Source organism: Sebastes umbrosus, chromosome 8 (genome assembly GCF_015220745.1).
Source record: "Sebastes umbrosus isolate fSebUmb1 chromosome 8, fSebUmb1.pri, whole genome shotgun sequence".
Lineage (NCBI taxonomy): Eukaryota > Metazoa > Chordata > Actinopteri > Perciformes > Sebastidae > Sebastes > Sebastes umbrosus.
Window position 1 is genome coordinate 17,335,795 of NC_051276.1, and position 21,679 is coordinate 17,357,473.

The window sequence follows — 21,679 nt, forward strand, 5'->3', positions numbered from 1 at the left end:
ATCTGGGAGACAAAATAAAACATATCTGGAGAAACGTAAAGTAGTTTGAACATTGATTTTTTTTTATTTTGCGTCTTTGAAAGGGGTAAAAAAAAATGATCTCGTAAAGCTTATCTTACTAGCACAACGTGATCTCCTGTATTTAATTTATTTCCATTTATGTATTTGAAGAAGTAAACACGGTAAGCCCCGCCCCTTCCGGTGATGACGCATGTACGCGGAAATGCCGCCAAAAACCGTCATCGACTGTTTTGAAAACATGTTCAGGCATGAACCGGTAGACAGCTGAGCGACTTTCATTCAGTGTGATTGAGCCTGGTCAGAGTGAAAAGGTAAGTGTCTGAATTACTGGTTGGTTATCTGATCTAGCTAGAAAAGGCTCACACAAAATGGGATACATAGATCTTAGATATCTTACAGGTTTATCAACTAACTAACTGTAATAGAGGTCAGATCGTTATGAATGGGACCATACTGCCAACAAACAAAGTCTGTTTCTCCATCAAGGATCCACTCTTCAGGATGAAGAATGGGGTTGCATCCACTAAAGGAGAAGGCTTCCTCTCCAGGATGGCCCTCAATGACAACAAGGCTGGTATGGAGGGTCTGGACAGGGACAAGATCAACAAGATCATCATGGAGTCATCCAAGGTAACAAATCCAATACACGTGTTCTGTTAAGTCCTGTATGACTATCAATAATCCTCCATACATAAGACGTGTTAGAGAGGACAAGGCTGTCAATCTGATATGGTGCTCTGTTTCTCTCCACATGGCACCCCAAATATATAGGGTCATTGGGAATATGTTATGATTATGTATGTATGTACACATGTGTTTGTATGGATATGTACTGTATGTATGTGTATATGTATAAATGTGTATGTATATATATATTTGTGTGTATATGCAGGTATGTATATATGTATATATTTAACTTATTTATTTATTTTTCCCATTATTTAGACACGAAAAGGCAGGTGGGATGGGTGAGCGGGTGGATATAATGTTTATTGTATATGTACACTTTAAAAAAGAAAAAAATTTAAACACTCTTGTCTACAGATAAAAATGAATAAAAAAAAAGAGAGGACAAGGCTCTATAGTGTGCTGTTGTGGACAATGTGAAATGTGAGGTCCTGTTTTACTGTCTTGTGTCCAGCCTTGTGTGAAAGTCCTATATCCCCAGCGTAATGACATACAGTCCTAAAAATAGATGTGCTATTGTAGCTTTTCATTATGACTGTGTGAATGTGTAACTCTTTATTGTCCTTTGTCGTTTCCCTGCAGGGATCTAGGTTTTATGAGAATGAGCTGAAGAGAGAGCAGCAGGTGAACCAGCGTATTGAGAAAATGATGCTACAGAAGGCACAGATCACAGAACAACAGTTAAAGAAAGCACATGCTCAGGTAAGACATGTCATGGATTTCACTGGGTGAGGTTGGCATCAGTTTCTTTTTAGAGGTCACTCAAAAACACAAATGCAGACAAATTTCATGTGCTATTAAATGAAAAAAAAAAATCAATCTTTCTTTATAGGTGGAGAGGATGGCCGCCGAGCTGGAGAGGAGTCGTGATCTCAGCCGTATGATTGTACATGTGGACATGGATGCTTTCTACGCTGCTGTGGAAACGAGAGACTGTCCTGAGCTGAAGGACAAACCCATGGCTGTAGGATCCATGAGCATGCTGGTGGGTTGAAATATGTTCTCGAAATGGACACAATTATGACATTTCTTAAGAAAGACAGGGTAGAAATATACGAAAATAAATAGAAAAACGAAAATAAATAGAAAAACTATGTGCATTAAGTTACTGGTCACATTGTACAACTTTCTGTGAAATAGTTCATCACAAATCATTTAATCATAGCTTTGCAAAATTAGAATATTTATGAAATACATGAGCACATCATTATAAATCTCCTAACCATGATCCTCACAGTATAAAGCAGCAGTACTACATTTTCTCAAATTACAGTGAAGCAATACGTCTTCATATGCATATTTTATATATTACTAAATAATTCATTAACCTGTACATTACTGTATTATTAGAAATCATAGATATTTAAACCAATGCCAATGTTATATGAATGGCTTCAAGACACATTTAAAACAGTTTTTTTCATTTAGATCTCACCCTTTCTCTTTCAGTCAACATCTAACTACCATGCCAGGAAGTATGGGGTCCGAGCCGCCATGCCTGGCTTCATTGCAAAGAAACTCTGCCCCAACTTAGTTATTGTTCCAACCAACTTTGATAAATACAGAGCTGTGAGTGACGTGGTAAGAGTGATTGCAAAACACACACAAAGCAATAAATGCATCTAGATACTTGAATGAAAACAAATGCTATGCAGCTGTTTTGTGTCTTCTTGCAGGTGCTCATGAATTTGTATCTCTCTGTTAGATCCGGGAGATTTTTGCAGACTATGACCCTCACTTCCAGCCAATGAGCCTGGATGAAGCCTATCTGGATTTTACAGAACACCTGGAACGGAGGCAGAGCTGGCCACAATCCTCCCGTACACATCGCTTCCGCGCCAGCAGCGCCGCTACAGGCAGGCCTTAATTATACAGAAATGTAGAATGATTATATGGTTTGGTGTTTTTTTTGTAGCTGCAACATTTGCCACATTTACTGTAGACATGATAATATGATGGGGAACATTTCTGTTACATGATTTTTCATACACTAGAAATCCATCAGTTTATTGTGTGAAGTCGATTCTTTTCTGTTAAGGTGAAGAGCAGATTGAGCTTCCCCAGGAGGCAGAGCCAGATGAGAAAGACGTCTCTCTGGTGCTGTTTGATGACAGCCCGAGTTCCTCTCCCCGCTTGTTGAGCTCTGAAGGTGTTGGCGCTGCTGGCGGTGCGTTTGAGGAGTTTGGGACGTCTGTGGAGGAAGCTGTGAGAGAGATGCGCTTCCGCATTGAGCAGAAGACCATGCTGACTGCCAGTGCAGGTGAGCGGAAAACCACTCTGACATTATTAATAAAACACTATCCTTTTTTTTTTTATCAGAGTGTCTGGCTAATGTTTAACATTTGGCTTTTTAATTTGAGTGTTTCACTCTTCTGGCATCTTTGTTTTCCTCCCTCTCCTTCCTCCCTACTTTCTGAATAAAAACAGGAAACTCCACTTTAAGCATAATTCATTCTTAACAATAACAAACTGCTCAACAATACTAATAAAAATCTTTCCTGCACATTTTGTTTAGAATTATGATCAAGATTATGTGTTATGTTTTACCAGCCGTTCATTTACAAACACACTATTCACTCTTCTAGGAATCGCTCCAAACACGTTGCTTGCCAAGGTGTGCAGTGACAAGAACAAGCCCAACGGCCAATACAGACTCCCCTCCACTAGAGAGGCAGTCATGGACTTCGTCCAGAATCTCCCAGTTCGCAAAGTACAGTACACATTGCTCAAACTAAAACATAAACAGAGAGCATGGTAGTGTAGTTGGTGATCAATTATGCAAAGATGTTAGAATGTAATCCTGTTTTTGTATTATTAAACGCTGACAGATGAGGTGTGAAGTGACTAATAATGTGCTACAGATACAGGAAAGATGGTTGAAAGAAAATCTATATCAATATTTAGAGAGTGTAAAAATGTGTTTGTGTATCCTCTCCAGGTTTCTGGCATAGGGAAGGTGAGTGAGAAGATGCTGAATGCTCTGGGCATCAGTAGCTGTTCTCATTTTGGCCAGCAGATGGAGCTGCTGTCGTTGTTGTTCTCTGAGACAGCCTGGCATCATTTCATGCAGGTTTCCCTGGGTCTGGGCTCTACACATTTATCTAGGTACTTCACTCTCTGTCTGTTTAATAAAACTCAACACAACCGATTGAAAAAGAAAGAGGAGATAATACTCACTGTTTTTGCTTTTATGCAGGCACGAAGAAAGAAAAAGCATGAGCACAGAAAGGTACGGTTTTAATGAGGCATAAATAGACACTGACACAGCTGAATTGATTTTTTCTTAACTCTCCCTCATTTCCTCTCTGACACACTGTTTTCTGACACTTAATCTTTACAGGACATTTAAAGAACTGAGCAAAGTGGAGGAGCAGTTGTCTTTTTGCAGGGAGCTATGTGAAGACTTAGCAGAAGACGTGAAGAAAGAAGGTCTGAAGGTAGTGAATGAGGGTTGCTTTATTTATTTTGCAACACGAACATACCTCTCCACACGTCTTATGAACAAGTACGTTGTCTTGAACACATCCCTGGCTACCTGTCCTGGTTACATCAACCATACACAGAAGGTTATACTGTATACTGTTGAGACATTGCTTGGGTGAATCTTGACTTAATTGAGCAAAATAAAACAAGCATTTGGGATATTTGAACAGAAATGGATAGCACAAAAAATGGATTGAGAGAAATGGGTTATATTGGTTAAAAGAAAATCAAAGAAATGCTATCTTATTCTTGGCCTCCCTAGAATCACCCCGACTTCAAACAGAATCTCATACAATTACCTCAACCTGTTCATTCCTTTTGGAATCGATATAGAAAGGACTGGATGGCTTGGCACTACCATCACCCCCCTGCCTGGGCCCTGATGTGGCCTTGATAGCTGGAGGAAATGGAGGGCCATTAAGGAGACAGCAGGGGCTACTATCAGCCTTGGAAATGTCTCCCTGGGAGATGATCACATTACTATGAAAGCGCTTTGTGGCGTGTTACTCACAAAATGCATTCTGACAAGTGATATGACAGATTTCCATCTCTCGTCTATTTATGGCCCTTCCACACAGTATCATTGATAATGCTTATAATTAAGAGGTTGTTAGACAGACAGCAGACGGAGATGACCTTAACTGTGTTTTTTTTTCTTCGTTTTTCCTGAAGGGTAAAACGGTAACACTGAAGCTGAAGAATGTGAACTTTGAGGTGAAAACCAGGGCGCTGACGCTGCCGTATGGCGTTGCTACAGTGGATGAGATCTTTGCTGTTGCTAAGGACCTTCTGAAAACAGAAATTGACAACGAAAGCCCCCAGCCACTCAGATTGAGACTCATGGGTAATTAGACATACATATGAATTAATATAACTATCTTGAAATAAATCTAAATGATCTGTGACACACTGCATGTGGAAATAATAACACAGTTGGCGTTCATTTGGAAATTTTCTCTGGATAATTTGTTTTTGTGCCCGTAGGTGTAAGAATCTCTGCCTTTGTCAGCTCGGATGATAAAAAGCCTCTGCAGAGGAGCATCCTTGGCTTTCTTCAGCCAGGCAAGACAGACTCTGGTGGCTCTCCCCAAGGAATGAATCAAGAGCTTGAGAAAGAGCATCTCTCCAGTCACTCCTTCCAAACTGGGTCCCTTGCTTGTCCTCCCCTGGCGCAGAAGTGCCAGAGACAAGAGCAAGTTCCCTGGGGGAGTAAGCAGAGGGGGTTAGAGACTGGTGAGGAACCCAAACAGTCTTTCTTCCAAAGGGCTCATGCCAAACGACTGCAACTACAGGCAGCGAATGCCAGCAAACAAGAGGAAGGGCATGGGGAGAATGCTTCTGTGATTACTTCCACAGGCACTTTTGCTGAAAAGGGTGCAGAGTCATCAACAAAAGCACACAAGAGTGACTGTACAGCCTCAGATCTCTCAGAAAATGACTTTGTCTTCCCCGTAGAGGCCCATGCATCCACATCAGGCTGTGGCGGCGCAGTGTCGGAGAGCCTCACCTGTCCGGTGTGTTCAAGGCAGGTGGAGACGACTGATTTGAATGTCTTCAACGGACATATAGACCAGTGTCTCAGCGATGCCTCTAGAAAACCAATCCAATGCATAGTTTCTGACTCGGAGTCAGATCTGGACCTAGAGAATGGCCAGAAGGATTGTGAAGAGCTGGAGTCGAACAGAGTTGATCCTCACGAAGACCAACGCAGCATGGAAAACGATTCTCTTCAAACGGATTTGTTGATCAATGGTGACAGCAAAACAGTGACCCTGCGACAGCCTCAGTCATGTAATGATAAAGGCCCCGTCCTCATCTGCCCAGTATGTCAGCTGACTCAGTATAGTGATGACCTCACTATCTTCAACCACCACGTTGACCTCTGCCTGAACCAGGAGGTCCTACATGAGCTGGGGGGGCAGAAATCATCTCCCGTAAATCCCCCTTCAGTTATAAATAGCAAGGCCATAGGTGAGTATTAAATGAGGTGGTTCAACACTTCCATACTAAACAGGAACCACATTCTGTGCACTTTTTTATTATCTTTCATCTTTAAACCTGCTATAACTGATTTTTTCTAACCCAGCAGAAACCCGTTGTGAACACAACATTGACATATCATCACCTTTTTAAGTTGATAGGGCGAACTTGTTATCATGCAGTTGCTTTTTTAAACACCCAGCAGCTATACAGCAACATTAGCATTCATTGGGAGTGTGATAACTGTTTTTGGTCCAACTCCTGAGACAAATATCTGTCTCTTTAGCTGCTAATTCTGCTGTTTGGTGCTGAGCAGGTAGTGTAGAGTGAGTTTCTAAAGCTTTTCAGCTGAAAATAACACTATGAGAGCAGTGAGATTGAACCAAAAAGCTGAAATTTGCTTTAAAGCGCTGTAAAGCCGAGGGGAGCTGCAGATTCGGGTGACAATTCTCTGTGGAGAGAGGCTCTTTCACATTGTTTTCACATTGCCATTCGATACATTGTTATTATAATAATATAAATTAAAGCCACTTTTATTAGCCTATACATTTTGTCCCTTGTGTACTTTGGGTACATACCAGAAATGTCAGTGTTTCCTGCATGGATCTAAAGTCTGACAGTGTATCTATCTCTGCTGATGACCGATAGGATCCTGTTAGTCACGCCTACAAACTGTGGCTGTGTGACATCTTTGGAAGTAACAGAAGGAATGTCTATTTGAGACGATGTCGGTGGCCTCTGACCTTGTTATTTACTGACAGTGACATTGTGTGAGACGTTTGTATCGATTCCTACAGAGAAAAGACATCTCATTTCAGCCCATGGGGCTTCCTTTGCCCTGGTCTTGGAAATGGCTAAATCACTTTCTCACCTATTCATTTCCCACAATGAACTGCACCCCGGTTTCCTCTTAAACAAGCCTGCCTCAGAAATTGCACTCTTTAAATCCCCGAGGAGGTGCTGCAATTGTGTGCCTCCTCGGTGGACGTCTCTTTTTTTTTTGTCAGATAAGAGTTTTTTTCTATCTATGTTCATGAGTGTCTGTTGCTGTTCACAGACAGAAGCCGTTTCCTGCCAACGCAAGCAAGTAAAGGCAAAACCAAAAGGTGAGATTACAGATTGTTGCACAAAATGTTGACATGTCGTCTCTTCATATTCTATGTGCTGTAAGTAAAGTAGTTACAAGGGATGTTTTTTAAATGACTTTCAGACGGGACTCGCCTTCCTCTCCCCCTTCTAAAAAGGCTAAAGGCCTCGGTCCTCGCAACACCATCGACAAGTTCTTCAGGTGACGGTCATGCACGAATAATGTCCATCCTCATCTGGAAGAACTGAGAAGGTTTTCTTCGGGAAATAAAAAAACACCTCTCCCCTCCTGCCTATGTTCCACTGAGCAGGTTTTCAATGCACACAAAGCCATATTCAATTTTTCTCTTGAAAAATCTATTTAAGATGCCTGTAATATTTGCACTAATATGCCTTATTTGTTTTTTAAAAGCCAAATCCTGTTTTAATTCTGGCAAATTAATGGTAATATGTATGCCAGTTTAATTGCCTATTTTTGTTATGCGCTGAAGATAAGTGTAATGTATTTATTATACTGTATGCAAAATGGATCATAAGGGTATTTATTACATGCTGAGGTGCCATTGTTATTTATTATTTATCTTCATGAAGTTATTCCATTCAGATATTTTCAGTAATTTCCAGTTGTATTTATTGTATTTTCCAATGATAATAACTATATGTTTAATAATGAAGATAAGAGAATCCTTCTATCATGTAAATCGAAGTTGAAATAAATGACTATTCTGCTGAAATTTCACTTTGGGTGATGACATTTTTTACAATTAATTACCATCAGTTCTCTATTTATCTGACTTTTAACCAAAAAGGGTTGACTTACTGAATAATAAGGTTGGTTTAAAGAAGTTTATGACTGGAGTATTGCTGGTTTAAATCATGAATCTGTTAAGAAATAAACGCTGCACAGTGATCAGCAGCAAAAGTCTGTATTGCCTCAAGTGTGAATGGGAAACATTGCTCCTAAAGAGCATGTGTAACTAGTCAAACATCCCTGTACAAACAAGTTAAACTGCTATTAGAGCCTTAGGGTAATCTATTGTAAATATTGCACAACATACTCAAGGCATGATATTAATGAAGCCATAGTCATGGCACATGCTCGTCATGGAACACAGGTGAAGTGTGACTTGTAAAATATTCTCTGTTAGTATCAGCAATCTCTCATGGGTGTGAGCAGGTAGAGTAAACACAGATCAGCCCTCCAGCATTAAGACTATAGCAGGAGTACGCTTCCACTTCAAGCCTTGCTGTTGTCTATTTGAAGACAGGAACTGCACGAAAACAGGGTTGTCTCATCTTCTGTGGGATCCGTTTCCTCAGGTATTTGGTTTGCTTTGCTTCCAGTGCACACATTGGGTTGTTAACATTTTTTAATTACACCAAGTTTACCTTGGCCACACAAAGAGGTTACTTAATGAGCTTCCCAATGCCGAGAAAAGCTATGGCTTTGAGGGCGATGATCAAGAAGCATCGTCCTAAGACAGAAGATTTGGACCCTCGAAAGTGGATGAGACAGGAGAAAATGAGGGGCTTCGCTGACTTCATAATGAACAAGCACTCTGTGGAGACAGACGACAGCTTTGACAACGAAGAGATGTGTGAGTATGTACAACAATATGAGAAAAGGTGGGAAATAAATAATATTCAGTGGCTTTACAGAATATTAAAATGATAGATTATAGAGCATTTCAAAGAAAATGTCTCTTGTTCAGGACTGAGCCCTTGAGTTTGTATTGTTGAAGCTGGAGTTAATCATTAGTTATGGTGGAATGACTATTTCTTTAGAAGAAACCAGTATATTTGCACAAGGCTGAGACCAAGGCGATCTCCTCCACAGCACATAAAACAGATACACACTCATCTCAGCTAACCTTACAGCATGTTCCTGCTGAGCTTTTGACTCAAATACCATTGTAAAATCCTCACACGGTACCTTTTGTATTAAGCCTAGTACATGCTGTTATATATATTAAATAAAATATTTTAAAAAGCCATATGTAAAACCTTCCTGTCTGCTGTATTGTGCAGTGCTTGATAAAGAGAAGCAGTTTATGGAAGCAGCTAAGAGAAATGATGTGGAGACCATGAAGACTCTTGGAAGAGGGCTGAACACCAATGCAAAGAATATGGTGGGTCTAAATAGACAAACGGTCTATCTTACAACTCAGTATACTGCATTGTATAATATCACACAAACTCACTCAAAGGTTGGTCATTTCTGGGATTTTTGTAAAAACCTATATTAAACTGATGAAGTTGTTTGCCTCAGGATAACAGGACTGCCCTTCACTACGCAGTAGCTGGCAAAAACAAGGAAGCTGTGCAGCTTCTTCTGCAGCAGAGGGTCAAGGTGGACCAAAAGGACAATGTGAGAGGGGTTTAAATACCTGCTACTGAAAACTTGAGCCACTGACAATAGCTTATGTAGTATTCTTAAATGATCACAACTTTCCATTTTGTGTTGTGCGTCTGACAGTTCGGTGTGGCGCCCATTCATTTGGCTGCCTGGTTTGGTAGTTTGGAGATCGTGCAGTTACTGGTGCAGGCTGGGGCTGAGCAGAAGGTTGAGAACAAGGTAACAGAACACTGTTTCACTGTTGATATTGGGCCATTTGTCTTTTTAATTTGTGCAACACTTCTAAAAAACATGCTCCTCCTCAGGCATGTGTTAATTCATTTCCATTATCCTGGATTTTGAACCTAACATTTGTATGCGTGTCTCATTACAAACCTCAGCCCAGATGCTCTTGTTCCTCTTGGTATACATCCTTTTGTTGCCTAATGCAGCTCCAGGTGCATTTCTTCTATTGCACACTGCTTGATCAAACATTAACTTGCTTTTCAGGAAGGACTGAACATCATGCACTGTGCTGCTATCAACAACCACACTGACATTGTAGATTATATAGTTAATGACCTGCAGATGAGAGAACTAGACAAAGATGACCAGGTATCTACTTGACACTAACTTTTCATAAATCAACTGTATATTTCACTGTCTGGGCAACTTATTTAGGAGTACCAAAGTCCATGCAGTAAATGTGGTTGTTTGTACCTCAATTTTTATATTTCAGTCAGGACACAGGCCATTTGCATTGGCGGCAGAGCATGGCTGTGTTGAAATGATGGATATGCTGATCATGCCATACAACATGGGCACCATGAAGCCCAACAAGGTGTGTGTGGATTTGTTTATGGGTTTTTGGTTTGTCTCCTATTTATGCTCACGTGTCTGAGTGCACATTTGTGTGTTGCACCTGCAAACAAGCTCAACGCTCTTTGATGCCAGTTGTTTCCCTCCCTCCCTTCTGCCAGAGCGGGGACACGCCCCTGCACTTAGCTGCCAGGAACGGCCACTTGGACGCCATCCAATCGCTGCTGCAGAACTTTGATACACGGGATGAAGTCAATATGGTAGACAATCAGTGTAAACATCGTCTCTATCACGGTTTGGTTTGTGACAGCGTGTGCTCAGTGGCTAATCCACTGCTGGATGGTGGCTCCACTTTGGATTAATTGAGATGTATCAAACATGTACTGGTTAATATAACAAGGCAAACTGTGTTCTGGCTTGAACTTCAGCTCTGACTGGTAAATTATACTTGATAAGACTTACTTGCTGCTATTGGTCAAAAATTCTTATAACTGGGATTGGAGTTTAATGATGGATATCAACTGAATTACGATGACGGTCTGTTATTAAAGTATTCAAAATGTTAAAAAAGACTTCAGCATAAACCAACACCAAATATTTTTTTAATATTTTGGCTATGAAGTTATTGATGCCCATCCAATTGTAAGAAGGGTAGTTGATTTCTGATTTCTAGTTGGTTATAGGCCTGGAAATATTGTTACATTTTGTGAGTATAGTAAGTCATTTTAAATTGTGGTCCACCTGAGAATAATGTTCTGCTTCTGTTGTGGTTATCTAACACCACTATTATATTTGTTTCTGTGTTGCAGGAAGGTGAGACAGCTCTGTATCAGGCTGCAGACAACGGTGAGGAAGAATGTGTCTTGACCCTGCTTGAGGCTGGTTGTGACCCCAACATCCTTACAACGGTACACTAGGCCACTATACTGACTTGGTGCCCTGATGTTAATAATGCATTACTGTAAAATATTGTAATATGGTTTATCCTTTAGGCAGCATCAAAGTTTATGTGGTAAATAATATTTTTTTGTTTGTTTTTGTAGTAGGCCTACAGCTAAACCTCCCTCTCTTGCAGGCCAAATGCAGTGCTCTCCATCCAGTTTCAGAAAGAGGAGACACGTGTCTTGTCCAAGTCCTCTTAGATTACGAAGCAAATACGGACTTCCAAAATCAGGCAAGAAAACACAAGCTAGGTGGCAGTAGCACACTCTCTGAGTAAAGTTTTTTGGTAACACAGATACTGTGGACACTCAGCTAGGATGCACACCATTGTAATTTTACATATTTTCTCCTAAACTAAGAGTTCATTTTTGGGAGCTCATGTTGTGTAACAGGATATTTTTGCTCTCAGCACCTAGAGGCTCCTATCCACCTGGCAGTGAAGAACAGTCACATCCCTGTCATCCATTCTCTACTGAGGGCTGGCTGCAACGTTAATGTCACCGATAAGGTGAGATCTCCCTAGTAACACAGTCAAATAAGATGTTAGTCAAACTATATATATATAAGAAAAGAAATAAATAAAGAAAATGTTTGCTGCATTGTGTTGTCCTGTCCTATGGTATGAAATCTTAGAGGTCCCAGACTGCTATGCATCTCGCTGCAGAGGTGGCAAGAATTGAAGTTGTGGAAATGCTTCTTAAAGCCGGGCTGGATCCGACACTCCAAGATAAGGTAAGAATTCTCACAAACACTATTTCTAGAGCTAACATAGTAGACTTTCCATACGTGTTAAATTATGCTCTTGTATTTGTACATGTGCACACTTTTATCAGGACTTAATCTTGGTCAAAATCTGATAGTAAAACCATCCAAAGGGCAAACAATTATATATGATTAATTTAAGACATAACAGCAGCATGATACATTGAAACTGTTCGAAAAATCTAATTCTAAATCCAATTCATGTACTTTACAGTTGTAATTCAAGTTTGTGTATTTTGTTGTACCTGTTGGATTTGGAGCAGCAGGGTAAGACGGCTCTGGGTGTGGCAGTCAGAGCAGACGAGGCGATTATTGTGGACATGATCATCAAAGCAGAAAGATACTACGCCTGGAGGAAGGTGAGAGACGGGGAAATGATACTTGTAACTTTTACTGTTTTCATGTGTGCCATAATCCATTCTTGAGGCCTTGAAATCAATAATTACATTCATCACAAATGATTCATTTCCCAACGTCAAAATCTAGATTAGTTGAACCCCCTCTAATACTATTAAAGCATCCATGGTAAAAAAAAAAAATGACTCACAACCCAGAGGCATTTGACAGCCAATTTAACATAAATTTAATTAAGGGCATGCCTGATTCCTTTCCCTTCTTGATCTGAAAATGTTTAACTCTGGCATTCATATTGGCAATCATGTGTGTGGGTGTCTTTCCAATATTCTCTTCCAGTGCTCCTGTGCTCTGTGACTCTGAGGCTTGTGGCCTTTAAATAATTTAATTGCCCTTTCAGGCCAACCCAGATGTTGATGAGAGAATTCACAGCGAGTGTCCGCTAACGTTTAAACTCGACCACCGCTACGAGACCAAGCAGCTCCGTTCGATGGCCTGGCGCCTGGCGTACGAGCTCCTGAAACCAGGAGACTGGAAAAGTCTCGCAGAACACTGGGGCTTCACTCAGGACCAAGTGTCAGCTATCGAGGAGCAGTGGACAGGTGCCATAACTCACACTTACTGGACAGGCTTTTGACTGGGCATTTGGCAACTCTCTGAAATAGTATAAAATGAGCTTCTTGTAGCCAAAATTAATGAGGGAGATATGGCAATTAAAGGAATATTCTTGGATAGCTTTTTTTTTCCCAATCAGATTTGCTAATTTATTTTTTCTATTTTATCATCCAATGCACAGAGGCAATCTTTAGGTTATTTGTACTAGTTGAAATGTTTTCCTGGCTGTACAGTGCTGTGTGTTTGTCCACAGGTCAGCACAGCTATCAGGAGCATGGGAACAGGATGCTGCTGATCTGGCTCCACAGGGAGGAGTTGGCTCAGAGGAGCCCTGCTAAAGAACTCTACCAGGGCCTCATCTTCACAGGGAACAAGAAAGCTGCAGGTACATTCAGTTAACATATCCTTTTTTAAAACATACTTAAGAATCTATAAACATATATCTGTGCTGCCTGGGGGATATGTGCCAAAGTTTTATTGCAGAAAATGTTAATTTGTCTTACAGATATGATTCGGATGGAGTCGGAGAGTTCCAGCAGTAAGCACTGCAGCATTGTATGAGGATGAACAGTGCAACATATGGACTCACAAAAACGTCATGTCATTTTCAACTACTGCTCTGTACAGGAAGTTAGCAGTAAAATTATTTATTTTAAAAATAAAATTGTGCATCAGATCATTAACATATGGCTTTGGTTTAGTAAAGCAAACAACCTGTGGTGTTGGACGGTCTGTCTCAATAGAAAACTTCACTAAAATAAATACTTAAAAATATGTGTACAGTGTTACAGTACAGGCTCACCTGTGCATAATTTAAAGTTAAACTTTTTCATAGAAATAAATGTCCATTTTGCAATTCTAAAATGTGTCCAGCTGGTAATAATTAAAAACATTAACATGTGCAGTTCTAAACACCTGCATCTGTGTATTTTCCTGAGAAAAATCATATTGCTCAAGAAGTCGTGCACATTCATGAAAGGAAGCTGAAAAAAATCTAATGTTCACTTCATATGCAGAGAGCAAGGGCAAATTCACTCCAAGATATCACAATAAAACGGACTTGTAAACTAATGCCACGCCAGCTATTTCTAGGATTGTTGCATAGGACGTGTTACATTTTAAATCTAGACTAGGTGAGCAACACTTTCTGTTAGATGTGTGTTTGTCTGTGTATGTGTGTGTGTGTGTGTGTGTGTGTGTGTGTGTGTGTGTGTGTGTGTGTGTGTGGTCAGTCAACTACTTTGATGGAGTGTACATGGCACGTGCTGGCGTGTGTTCTGGAGGAGCTTCTTCCTCCTGTGGAGCTTTGGACCTGTTGGGAGGAGCGGGGAAACTTGGAAGCCGTGGCCTGACCAATAGTGAGCTGAAAGAATGAATGAAATAAAAACAAAAGAAATTCATTATTATTTTTCAGCTTCACATGACTAAAGGTATACACATAATAACACAGATAGTAATCTAGTAGTGATGCACACTGTTGTCCCATACCTGTGTAACAGGATGATGGCGTTCAACTATCACAGAGCTCATGGGAGGAGCCACACCCATCACCTGAAGGTTGCTGCGTGCCGCCTTACCGACGTCATTCCGTGCAGTGATGCGAGCCGTTACGGTCTTTGAGGGTTTTTGTTGACTGGCTGTGACGACACGGCTGCTCACCTGAAACAACAAAATATCATTTTGTATCATCGTGTATAAATGTGATTACTATAGTATAATATTTTTTACTAAACTTGAGTCATTCTTTGTTGTTGGTCATGAATTTGATAACCATTTATTCAAATATATTATTGCCGTCATAGTTACACATGTGAAGGTGGACATTGTCATTACTTGTAACGTCTTGAGTTAGTAGATCAGTATGTCTAATGCTAACCTGTTTGTGGGAACTTGCAGCGCCCCCAGGTGGGAGGGAGCTGTGCACCACTGTAGTGGGAGGGATCACTTCTGCCCTGGACATGGAGGCACCAAAGCCCACCTGAGTAGAAGGGAATCAGAGGGAACAGGAGTGGGATTTAGAGGAAAGGAGTCATAGCTCAGCAAATAAAAACAAACAGAAGGAATTACAAAAGCAAATTAAATGCTACTGTACAAACACTTCTGTTTTAGTGGCCTCTACATGAGAAAAGTGTGAAGCCAGAAGTTGCAGCGATATAAAGTAACAACAAATAACATTTCTAAATTAAAGAAAAAGAAAATGATGCAAATACAACAGCATATTCAAGACTTTTTATATGAAAGACTGATGGGTTGATTGATCCAATGAGAGATTTGAGAAGGATTGAACTATGGCATAAAAGGACAAAATAAATGTATGGTTTCATTAGAAAATGTCTCACCATATCGTCTACTTCGCTGTGGGAAGGGTCCGGGCGGTCAAAGTGGACTGGGCTGAACCGTGTGGTAGAGATGGGATATGGTTGATGATGAGGCAGTGTAGCAGAAACAGGCTCATCCTGGGGATGCAGAATATCTACAGAGAGTAGAAAAATATTAATTCAACTTGATACAAGTTTGTTATAGCTACAAAAAAACACTAGTGCTGAATGTTTTGAATCTTTCCCAGTCAACTGATTTTGAAAACCTGATGACTGGTATCCTGTGAATGAAAAGCCTACCCGTCTTATATTTCCTTTTGGTTGAACAATTTCACTTTCTAGCTCTCAGTACTAATGTTATATCATAAAAGTGTTAGATGTGGTTAAGTTTGAGCCATAATGTGAATACCTTCACCCTCTCTTGCTTGTTTGGAGATATGTTAAGAGTACAGTTTTTAAACTAAATATGTAACAGAGAAGCCGGTGCCAACTACACGCCCCCACTTTGGCAAATTAAAAAGGTGGCTGATCATTAATGATGCATAACTCCTATCAAGTATGTGCACTCAAAAAGGCTAAATAGCACTTCATATTGATTTTGTGTTAGCCCTGTTGGTTAAGACTAAGAAAAGAGTATTCAATTAACAGCCCAGCCCCAGTTTGACAGTCACATAATGAGATGCATTTCAGGTTGCAAGACTCATTAAATCTGAAAACAGATGGATGAGCAGAAGACCATGCTAGAGTTTGTTTGCACAAGCTAAAAACAGCGAGATCCAGCTTCAGCAGCCATGTGCTCACCAGAAATAGCACAGAGAAGAGCAGGATAGAAATACTGCCTGATCCTGGCTGTTGGTGCAACATGCTGATGGCAGATTGTGAATTAATAGCATGAAACTATAGATCTATCCCTGCTGACTCAGATTTTAGGGCAAGTTCTAGGCTGATGAGTACTATTGCACTGTCATTTAAATGCTTTGTAAACCTTAGCACTGTCAACTGTCAAATGTTGCACCTCTTGTTGGCTACAGCTACAGTCTAAGGTTTATGACAGTTATGTTTGTCTACTCAAATATTGTTTCAATCCCTTAACCCAATTTTCACGGCGCTAACATACTACTAAATAACAGTAAATACACAATTTAATAAATATCGTCAAGGGCTATTGAACTTTTCCAGCTAATCTTTCAGTGCCACATCAAGGTTTACAACGTGTGCAAAGTAGCCCTCAGTCAGCACTCAGCACATCCATTGATTCATCACTCCATTAGATGAGACGGTGAATGACTTCAAGAGAAGAACAAAGACCACCCTCCACTCCACTCATTCATAAATCTACTCAGTTGTCAATAGCACACGACTGCACTCTATCGGAGAAATGGTATTTCTTTCTTTTCCTTCAGTTAGTTTCTATCTTGATAGCTGTGTTGAATCAATAAAGCACAAAGGCAACGCTAGCAATGCCTTTATGCTTTGTTGTATAGAGCAAGGGTCTATTTATGTAGTTATGGGGCTTGTGATGACGTGCTAGTCGTTTAAAAAGATGGATATTCTCTAAAAATAGTTTTTTGTGGTTATTTTATTACAGACCATGCTGATGGTGAACTGGAGGTTGCTCTGGCCGTCCCTCTGTAGTGTTGAACATGCCGAGAGCCTCCATGTTGAGAGCACACACGCCCCTCATGAAGGCTTTCTTCATAGATTCTTCATAGCGCTCTCGCTCTAGTCGTAGTCTCTGAATCTCTGCCTGGGCCTTCTCTAAATCCTCACAGTGCTGCGGAGACAGGTAGCAGAGGATAGAAAGAATTCAACTATCAGATTATATAATACTGACAAAAACACCTGATGCTGTCTATTTTTCTTGCTTTCATTCTTATGCCTTTGTGTTGTGCTTTGATATACATCTATAACACCACCAATAACATTGTTTTGAAAAGTATATGTACCTATGAAAGAAACTAATAAATCCTGGTAACCAGTGGTGCTTTGAGTCTGCTTTACATGACTCAGCTCTGTAAATGTACAACATGTCTTACTGACTACAGAGTGCTGGGATTCCCATGCAGGAGACCACACACACACTATTTTATATGCGGGTCCTTCACTCGCTTATTTACCTCTGCCAGCTTGGCCTCATACTCTGTAGACAGGCGGGTGCAGACCTCTTCGGCCCTCGCACGGCATGCCCGCTCCACCTTGACCTTCCAGTGTTTCTGGATCAGAGACTGCCAGCCCAACCACACCTTCTTCTTCAGCTGGAAATTGTAGTGCTGCCGCGCTACCTGAGCAGCATGAGCCTAGCAGGGGAACCACAAGACCATGAAAATATTCACAAGGAAATAATTACACCCATAATTCATTCTTGTGCAGGTGCAGTACATTTTCTCATGTGGTGCACTTCCTGTGTCATGTTTTAGACAAGAAAATGAGTCACCCACTTATATTTACCATTTTAAACAAATGGCATAAACAGCTATTTTGTAAATGTAAAAAAAAAAATGCACTTGCTAGTTTGATAAGCAGTATAGTATGAAAAGGAACAGGTTGTTCACCAGTGCACTGACAAAATATCATATGTAAATTTTGTAAGAGGGGATATTTGTGTAAAAATGTGGCATATTATGCATTTTCAGTGTGCAGTGACATAGTGATGTATGGGTCGGTACCTCATGCAGAGAGTGATCATTTGCATAAACCATTTAACTGCACTGACACTAAGCTAGGAATGTTAAGATACATTCACTACCAGTAATTTTACATCCATTTCTCAAAAAATATACATATATGAAAATTCTAAAAACATAAATTATACTATGTGACTGAACCCAACAAACACCACAGATCACAGCCTAAAGTAAAGAGTGAACTGATGATTCAATGATCATAAGATGTTGAAATATTACATGCGATGCTCATGTGATGTTCATCTGAACGAAACACAGGCATTCCTTTAATATGGCCTGTACAAAATTTGGTCAGCTCACCCAAACAAATATTTCATCCTGCCTTTACCTTTTATATAATCTTCATGCAGAGTAGCAGTATCTTTTTTTTCTCTATGCTAAGTCAAGTAGTCTCTCAAGTTATTTTTCACAGCTGACTAAACTAGGAAGCATCTGCATATTCGTAGTGTAAAAAGGAGACAAACAATAAGCAAACACTGATGCCGTGTAAGGGATCATGTAAATATGCTCCTTGCTTTAAAAGAGTTATGAAATTTAGCCTGGCAAGGAAGCTGAATCTAAATCTCTCCAATCTCCAATGCAAATGCCTGTGAAGACACCCACCCCACTGTAAATAGTTTTCAACCTGTGGGAAACACCACAGTGTCATCAGCGTACCTCTTCTTTGGCCTCAGTGTGCTGAAGTCTCCAGCGGGTGAAGGCCTTCATCTTTTCATGCTTCTCTTTTTGTCTGTCCAGCACGTGGCTCATATTCCCAATCACCTGTGGGAGGACACATCACAAGATACGCTGGTTTAAAAAGAAGACAAAGGCATTCCTCATCTTTTTCTTTCAAGTTCCAAATGTACATAAGAATGAGAGACAGAATGAGCAAGTCAGCATAAGATATAGATATGGAGCTGATATCTTAGACATGGATTAAGCCCACCCAGTCCTACCCTGAAATGTCATAACAATGGAAATGACCGGAAATTAAATCTCAGTCAGGTACTTAATCCACATTCAACCAACCCGCACATTATGTACAGCAGAAAGCAAATAAATACACATGTAGTCACCTCATCTTTTCTCTGGTTTGAAGTCTCATAGGTGTTAAGCAGCCCCTTCAGGCTGTCCAGCTCTGACCTCAGGCCAGCTGTCTGGGCTGCATACCTCTCCCTCTCTTTCCTTATCTCCAGTTTGTGTTGCTCCATCGAGGCCAGCTTCCACTTCCTGAGCTCAGTCAGCACATTTGACTAATTAGGGAAAGAGAGGATGGGACAGTCACAGTGTGTTCATTACACTGCTTAAGTAAATATGGACATATGTACACATATCTTCAGTCATTTTTAAATTAGATGAACAGATGTGCCAGATGATTTCAGAGGTCTAGAACAGGCTACCACATGCAGCCTCCAGAACACACTAATGCAGAAGTATAGCGAAGATTTGGCTTTAAAGGTAAATGGTTCAATTGTGACCTGAACTAAAGTTCAACAGGATCAAACAACATCCACAACTGTGACCATGTTTGCCCCATTTGGAAGTTATAACAGCAGACAAGCAACCAATTCTATCGGTCAAGAGAAATGAAAGAGTCTCAACTTCCTCAACTACAGTCCAGGGTTCTGCCTTTTCCTAGGTCAAACCCTTTTATCAGCACCACTTAGCTGGCCACTGGTTGTCACCTGCCCTCCATGAATGAGCTGTACAACATTAGAAGAAAAGGGCAGGAAGGACACCCACGTCCAGGCACTCACCTCCTCCAAAATCATTCCACTGGGAGACACATTAAAAAAGGTCACTGGTTCCATGAAGAGGAGAGCTGTCATCCTCTTCATAAGCCTTCCTGAGACTTTACATTCCCTTTATAATCTCTGGTCTCTTCCTCACCATCACTTACGGAAATTGTCCACAGTATTTCTTGCATTTAATCCATCTCAGTCTAACTGTCTCATTGCATGAGGATGGGAAATGTTAATACAAACCTACTATGCAGATTTCAGTTGCTTGTACACATAGAGTATGCATTATTTATCATTATATCAGCTGAAACTAACAGTGTCAGTGACATTTAAGCATTTTCCACCATGCAATATTTTAAGTGTGTAAATGAAGTGCAGTAACACTAAAATTTCTGTGCCAGAAACATTTGCCTTCCAGATTGCTCTTCAAAGGCTTGAGTAATGCACTGTTGACACTTTACCACAGACTGAACCACTTGTGCAAAACTTTTTGCACTCTCGTTTCATTTTATCAAGAATAAACCTGCCACCACAGGAATATAAGTAGATGTTGGGGATCTGGTGTGTGAATTTATTTAATCTATTAATTTATTTTCATGTATTTATGTTTCTTTATTATTATTTTTAATTTGTTTTTTATTTCTTAAATTTTATTTTTATTATACATTTTTTTTATTTAAATTTCCTACTTTATTTGATGAATATTATTATTTTATTATCATCATTACCATATTTTCTCCTCACTTGTTTTTGAAAACTTTGTTTTCAATTTACAGTTACTATCTGTTATTATATGTACATATGATTTATTTGTTATGGTTTAGGTTCCTGTAGTCATTTTTCTTAAGGAAACAATAAAAAAGAAAGAATAAACCTGCCAGCATGCGTCTATTTTGCTGTAAACACACCGCAGCTATTATTATTGTTCAGCCATGTCAAAGCCCTATATATAGCCATGAAACATTATCTATGGTAAGCTCTCAAGCAGGCAGCCAATCAGAGCCATTAAACTGATGGATTGTGGAAGGACAGTTCTACAGTATGAGGAGCAGACTAACCTTCAGGTTGTTGCTCCACGTGTCCAGAATGTTCTCCATCTTGCTTATGTTCTCCTCCGAGATAAACATCTCTGTCACATCGAACTCGAGGGGGTGTGGGCTGTTTGGCCTAGACCTCTGAGACACCATCTGTAACCTGTCTGAGGGAGCTTTCGAGAGCACCGACGCCCTGCTAGATGACCGACCTGCCGTCTCCTCAGCTGGAAGGCAAAGAAAAAAGAAAAGCAGACGGACAGAATATCAATAGAAAATTAGACCACATTGCAATTGGGTGGTATCTGTATTTCTTTTGATATCACAAGAAATAAATATACAATTAGATATCAGACCTAACCATTTTGTTTTTTTGTACTGTTAATTCAATTTACCATGAGAGGCTCTTGAGCGTGTGGAGGGCTCAACAATCAAGGGGGAGACCTGTGACGATCTCAGACTCCTGCTAGAATGCCTCCCATCTTGAGCTTCAGTGGCAGTATCTGACAGGAGACGAAGAAATCAGAGAGAGGCACAATGACAAATAGATAAAAAGGGAATGCTGCTTAAGTACATTTTGACCTGGAATAGGTAAAATGTAAAAGTCAGAAAACAAAAGACAGGTTAAGAACAGAAAAGGTGATGGCGAGAATGCTGATTAAGACGAGCAAGGCTCCTCGTCCAGGAATGCATTTATGTCAATATCTTAATTAAATCCTGCAGGGGGAAGAGAAAGTCTGCACTCTAAAGAGCAGTACGGGCAGAGAGCCAGGAGATCATTACCAATCGTCCGTCTGCTTTCTACATCCCTGTGCACTACTCCATGACAGTTAAAGCA

At 40.3% G+C, this 21,679-nt stretch overlaps 3 protein-coding genes across 5 annotated transcripts in view; 2 read left to right on the plus strand and 1 right to left on the minus strand.

Moving 5' to 3' along the window:
• The first annotated feature begins 189 nt into the window (after positions 1 to 189).
• polk (polymerase (DNA directed) kappa) lies at positions 190 to 7,991 on the plus strand. Its single transcript, XM_037776932.1, has 15 exons — positions 190 to 332; positions 508 to 651; positions 1,291 to 1,410; positions 1,541 to 1,693; positions 2,158 to 2,289; positions 2,414 to 2,564; positions 2,747 to 2,968; positions 3,294 to 3,418; positions 3,647 to 3,813; positions 3,905 to 3,937; positions 4,049 to 4,145; positions 4,864 to 5,035; positions 5,176 to 6,162; positions 7,229 to 7,277; positions 7,382 to 7,991. Exons 2-15 carry the CDS (start codon positions 523 to 525, stop codon positions 7,461 to 7,463), a joined length of 2,619 nt encoding a protein of 872 aa, XP_037632860.1. The 5' UTR covers positions 190 to 332; positions 508 to 522; the 3' UTR covers positions 7,464 to 7,991.
• A 160-nt stretch (positions 7,992 to 8,151) lies between these two features.
• Positions 8,152 to 13,996, plus strand: ankdd1b (ankyrin repeat and death domain containing 1B). The gene is made up of 15 exons (XM_037776949.1): positions 8,152 to 8,855; positions 9,286 to 9,386; positions 9,527 to 9,625; positions 9,734 to 9,832; positions 10,103 to 10,207; positions 10,332 to 10,433; positions 10,573 to 10,671; positions 11,221 to 11,319; positions 11,487 to 11,585; positions 11,763 to 11,861; positions 11,987 to 12,085; positions 12,379 to 12,474; positions 12,870 to 13,071; positions 13,338 to 13,469; positions 13,590 to 13,996. The coding sequence occupies exons 1-15, from the start codon at positions 8,672 to 8,674 to the stop codon at positions 13,643 to 13,645; spliced, it is 1,671 nt and encodes a 556-aa protein (XP_037632877.1). The 5' UTR covers positions 8,152 to 8,671; the 3' UTR covers positions 13,646 to 13,996.
• Positions 13,542 to 21,679, minus strand: part of poc5 (POC5 centriolar protein homolog (Chlamydomonas)) — a 13,556-nt gene continuing 5,418 nt past the window's right edge. Inside the window, exons 4-14 of one of the 3 annotated variants that reach the window (XM_037776947.1) lie at positions 21,237 to 21,344; positions 20,869 to 21,068; positions 19,145 to 19,321; positions 18,744 to 18,848; positions 17,520 to 17,699; positions 16,993 to 17,176; positions 15,424 to 15,557; positions 14,961 to 15,062; positions 14,573 to 14,743; positions 14,303 to 14,447; positions 13,542 to 14,256 (exon numbers count right to left, since the gene is read on the minus strand). In XM_037776947.1, the coding sequence (XP_037632875.1) occupies positions 14,313 to 14,447; positions 14,573 to 14,743; positions 14,961 to 15,062; positions 15,424 to 15,557; positions 16,993 to 17,176; positions 17,520 to 17,699; positions 18,744 to 18,848; positions 19,145 to 19,321; positions 20,869 to 21,068; positions 21,237 to 21,344 (1,496 nt within the window). In that variant the 3' untranslated portion in view covers positions 13,542 to 14,256; positions 14,303 to 14,312. Of the gene's footprint in view, positions 14,266 to 14,285; positions 14,448 to 14,572; positions 14,744 to 14,960; positions 15,063 to 15,423; positions 15,558 to 16,992; positions 17,177 to 17,519; positions 17,700 to 18,743; positions 18,849 to 19,144; positions 19,322 to 20,868; positions 21,069 to 21,236; positions 21,345 to 21,679 lie in introns of all 3 variants that reach the window. The other 2 variants (XM_037776946.1, XM_037776948.1) reach the window with 2 other exon arrangements.

Coding starts and splice junctions, on each gene's coding strand:
- polk (XM_037776932.1), top strand. CDS start 523: ATGAAGAATGGGGTTGCATCCACTAAAGGAGAAGGCTTCCTCTCCAGG. Junction 2,969..3,293: donor CATGCTGACTGCCAGTGCAG/GTGAGCGGAAAA, acceptor TCACTCTTCTAG/GAATCGCTCCAAACACGTTG. Junction 3,938..4,048: donor AAAAGCATGAGCACAGAAAG/GTACGGTTTTAA, acceptor TAATCTTTACAG/GACATTTAAAGAACTGAGCA.
- ankdd1b (XM_037776949.1), top strand. CDS start 8,672: ATGAGCTTCCCAATGCCGAGAAAAGCTATGGCTTTGAGGGCGATGATC. Junction 10,434..10,572: donor GCACCATGAAGCCCAACAAG/GTGTGTGTGGAT, acceptor CCCTTCTGCCAG/AGCGGGGACACGCCCCTGCA. Junction 12,475..12,869: donor GATACTACGCCTGGAGGAAG/GTGAGAGACGGG, acceptor TTGCCCTTTCAG/GCCAACCCAGATGTTGATGA.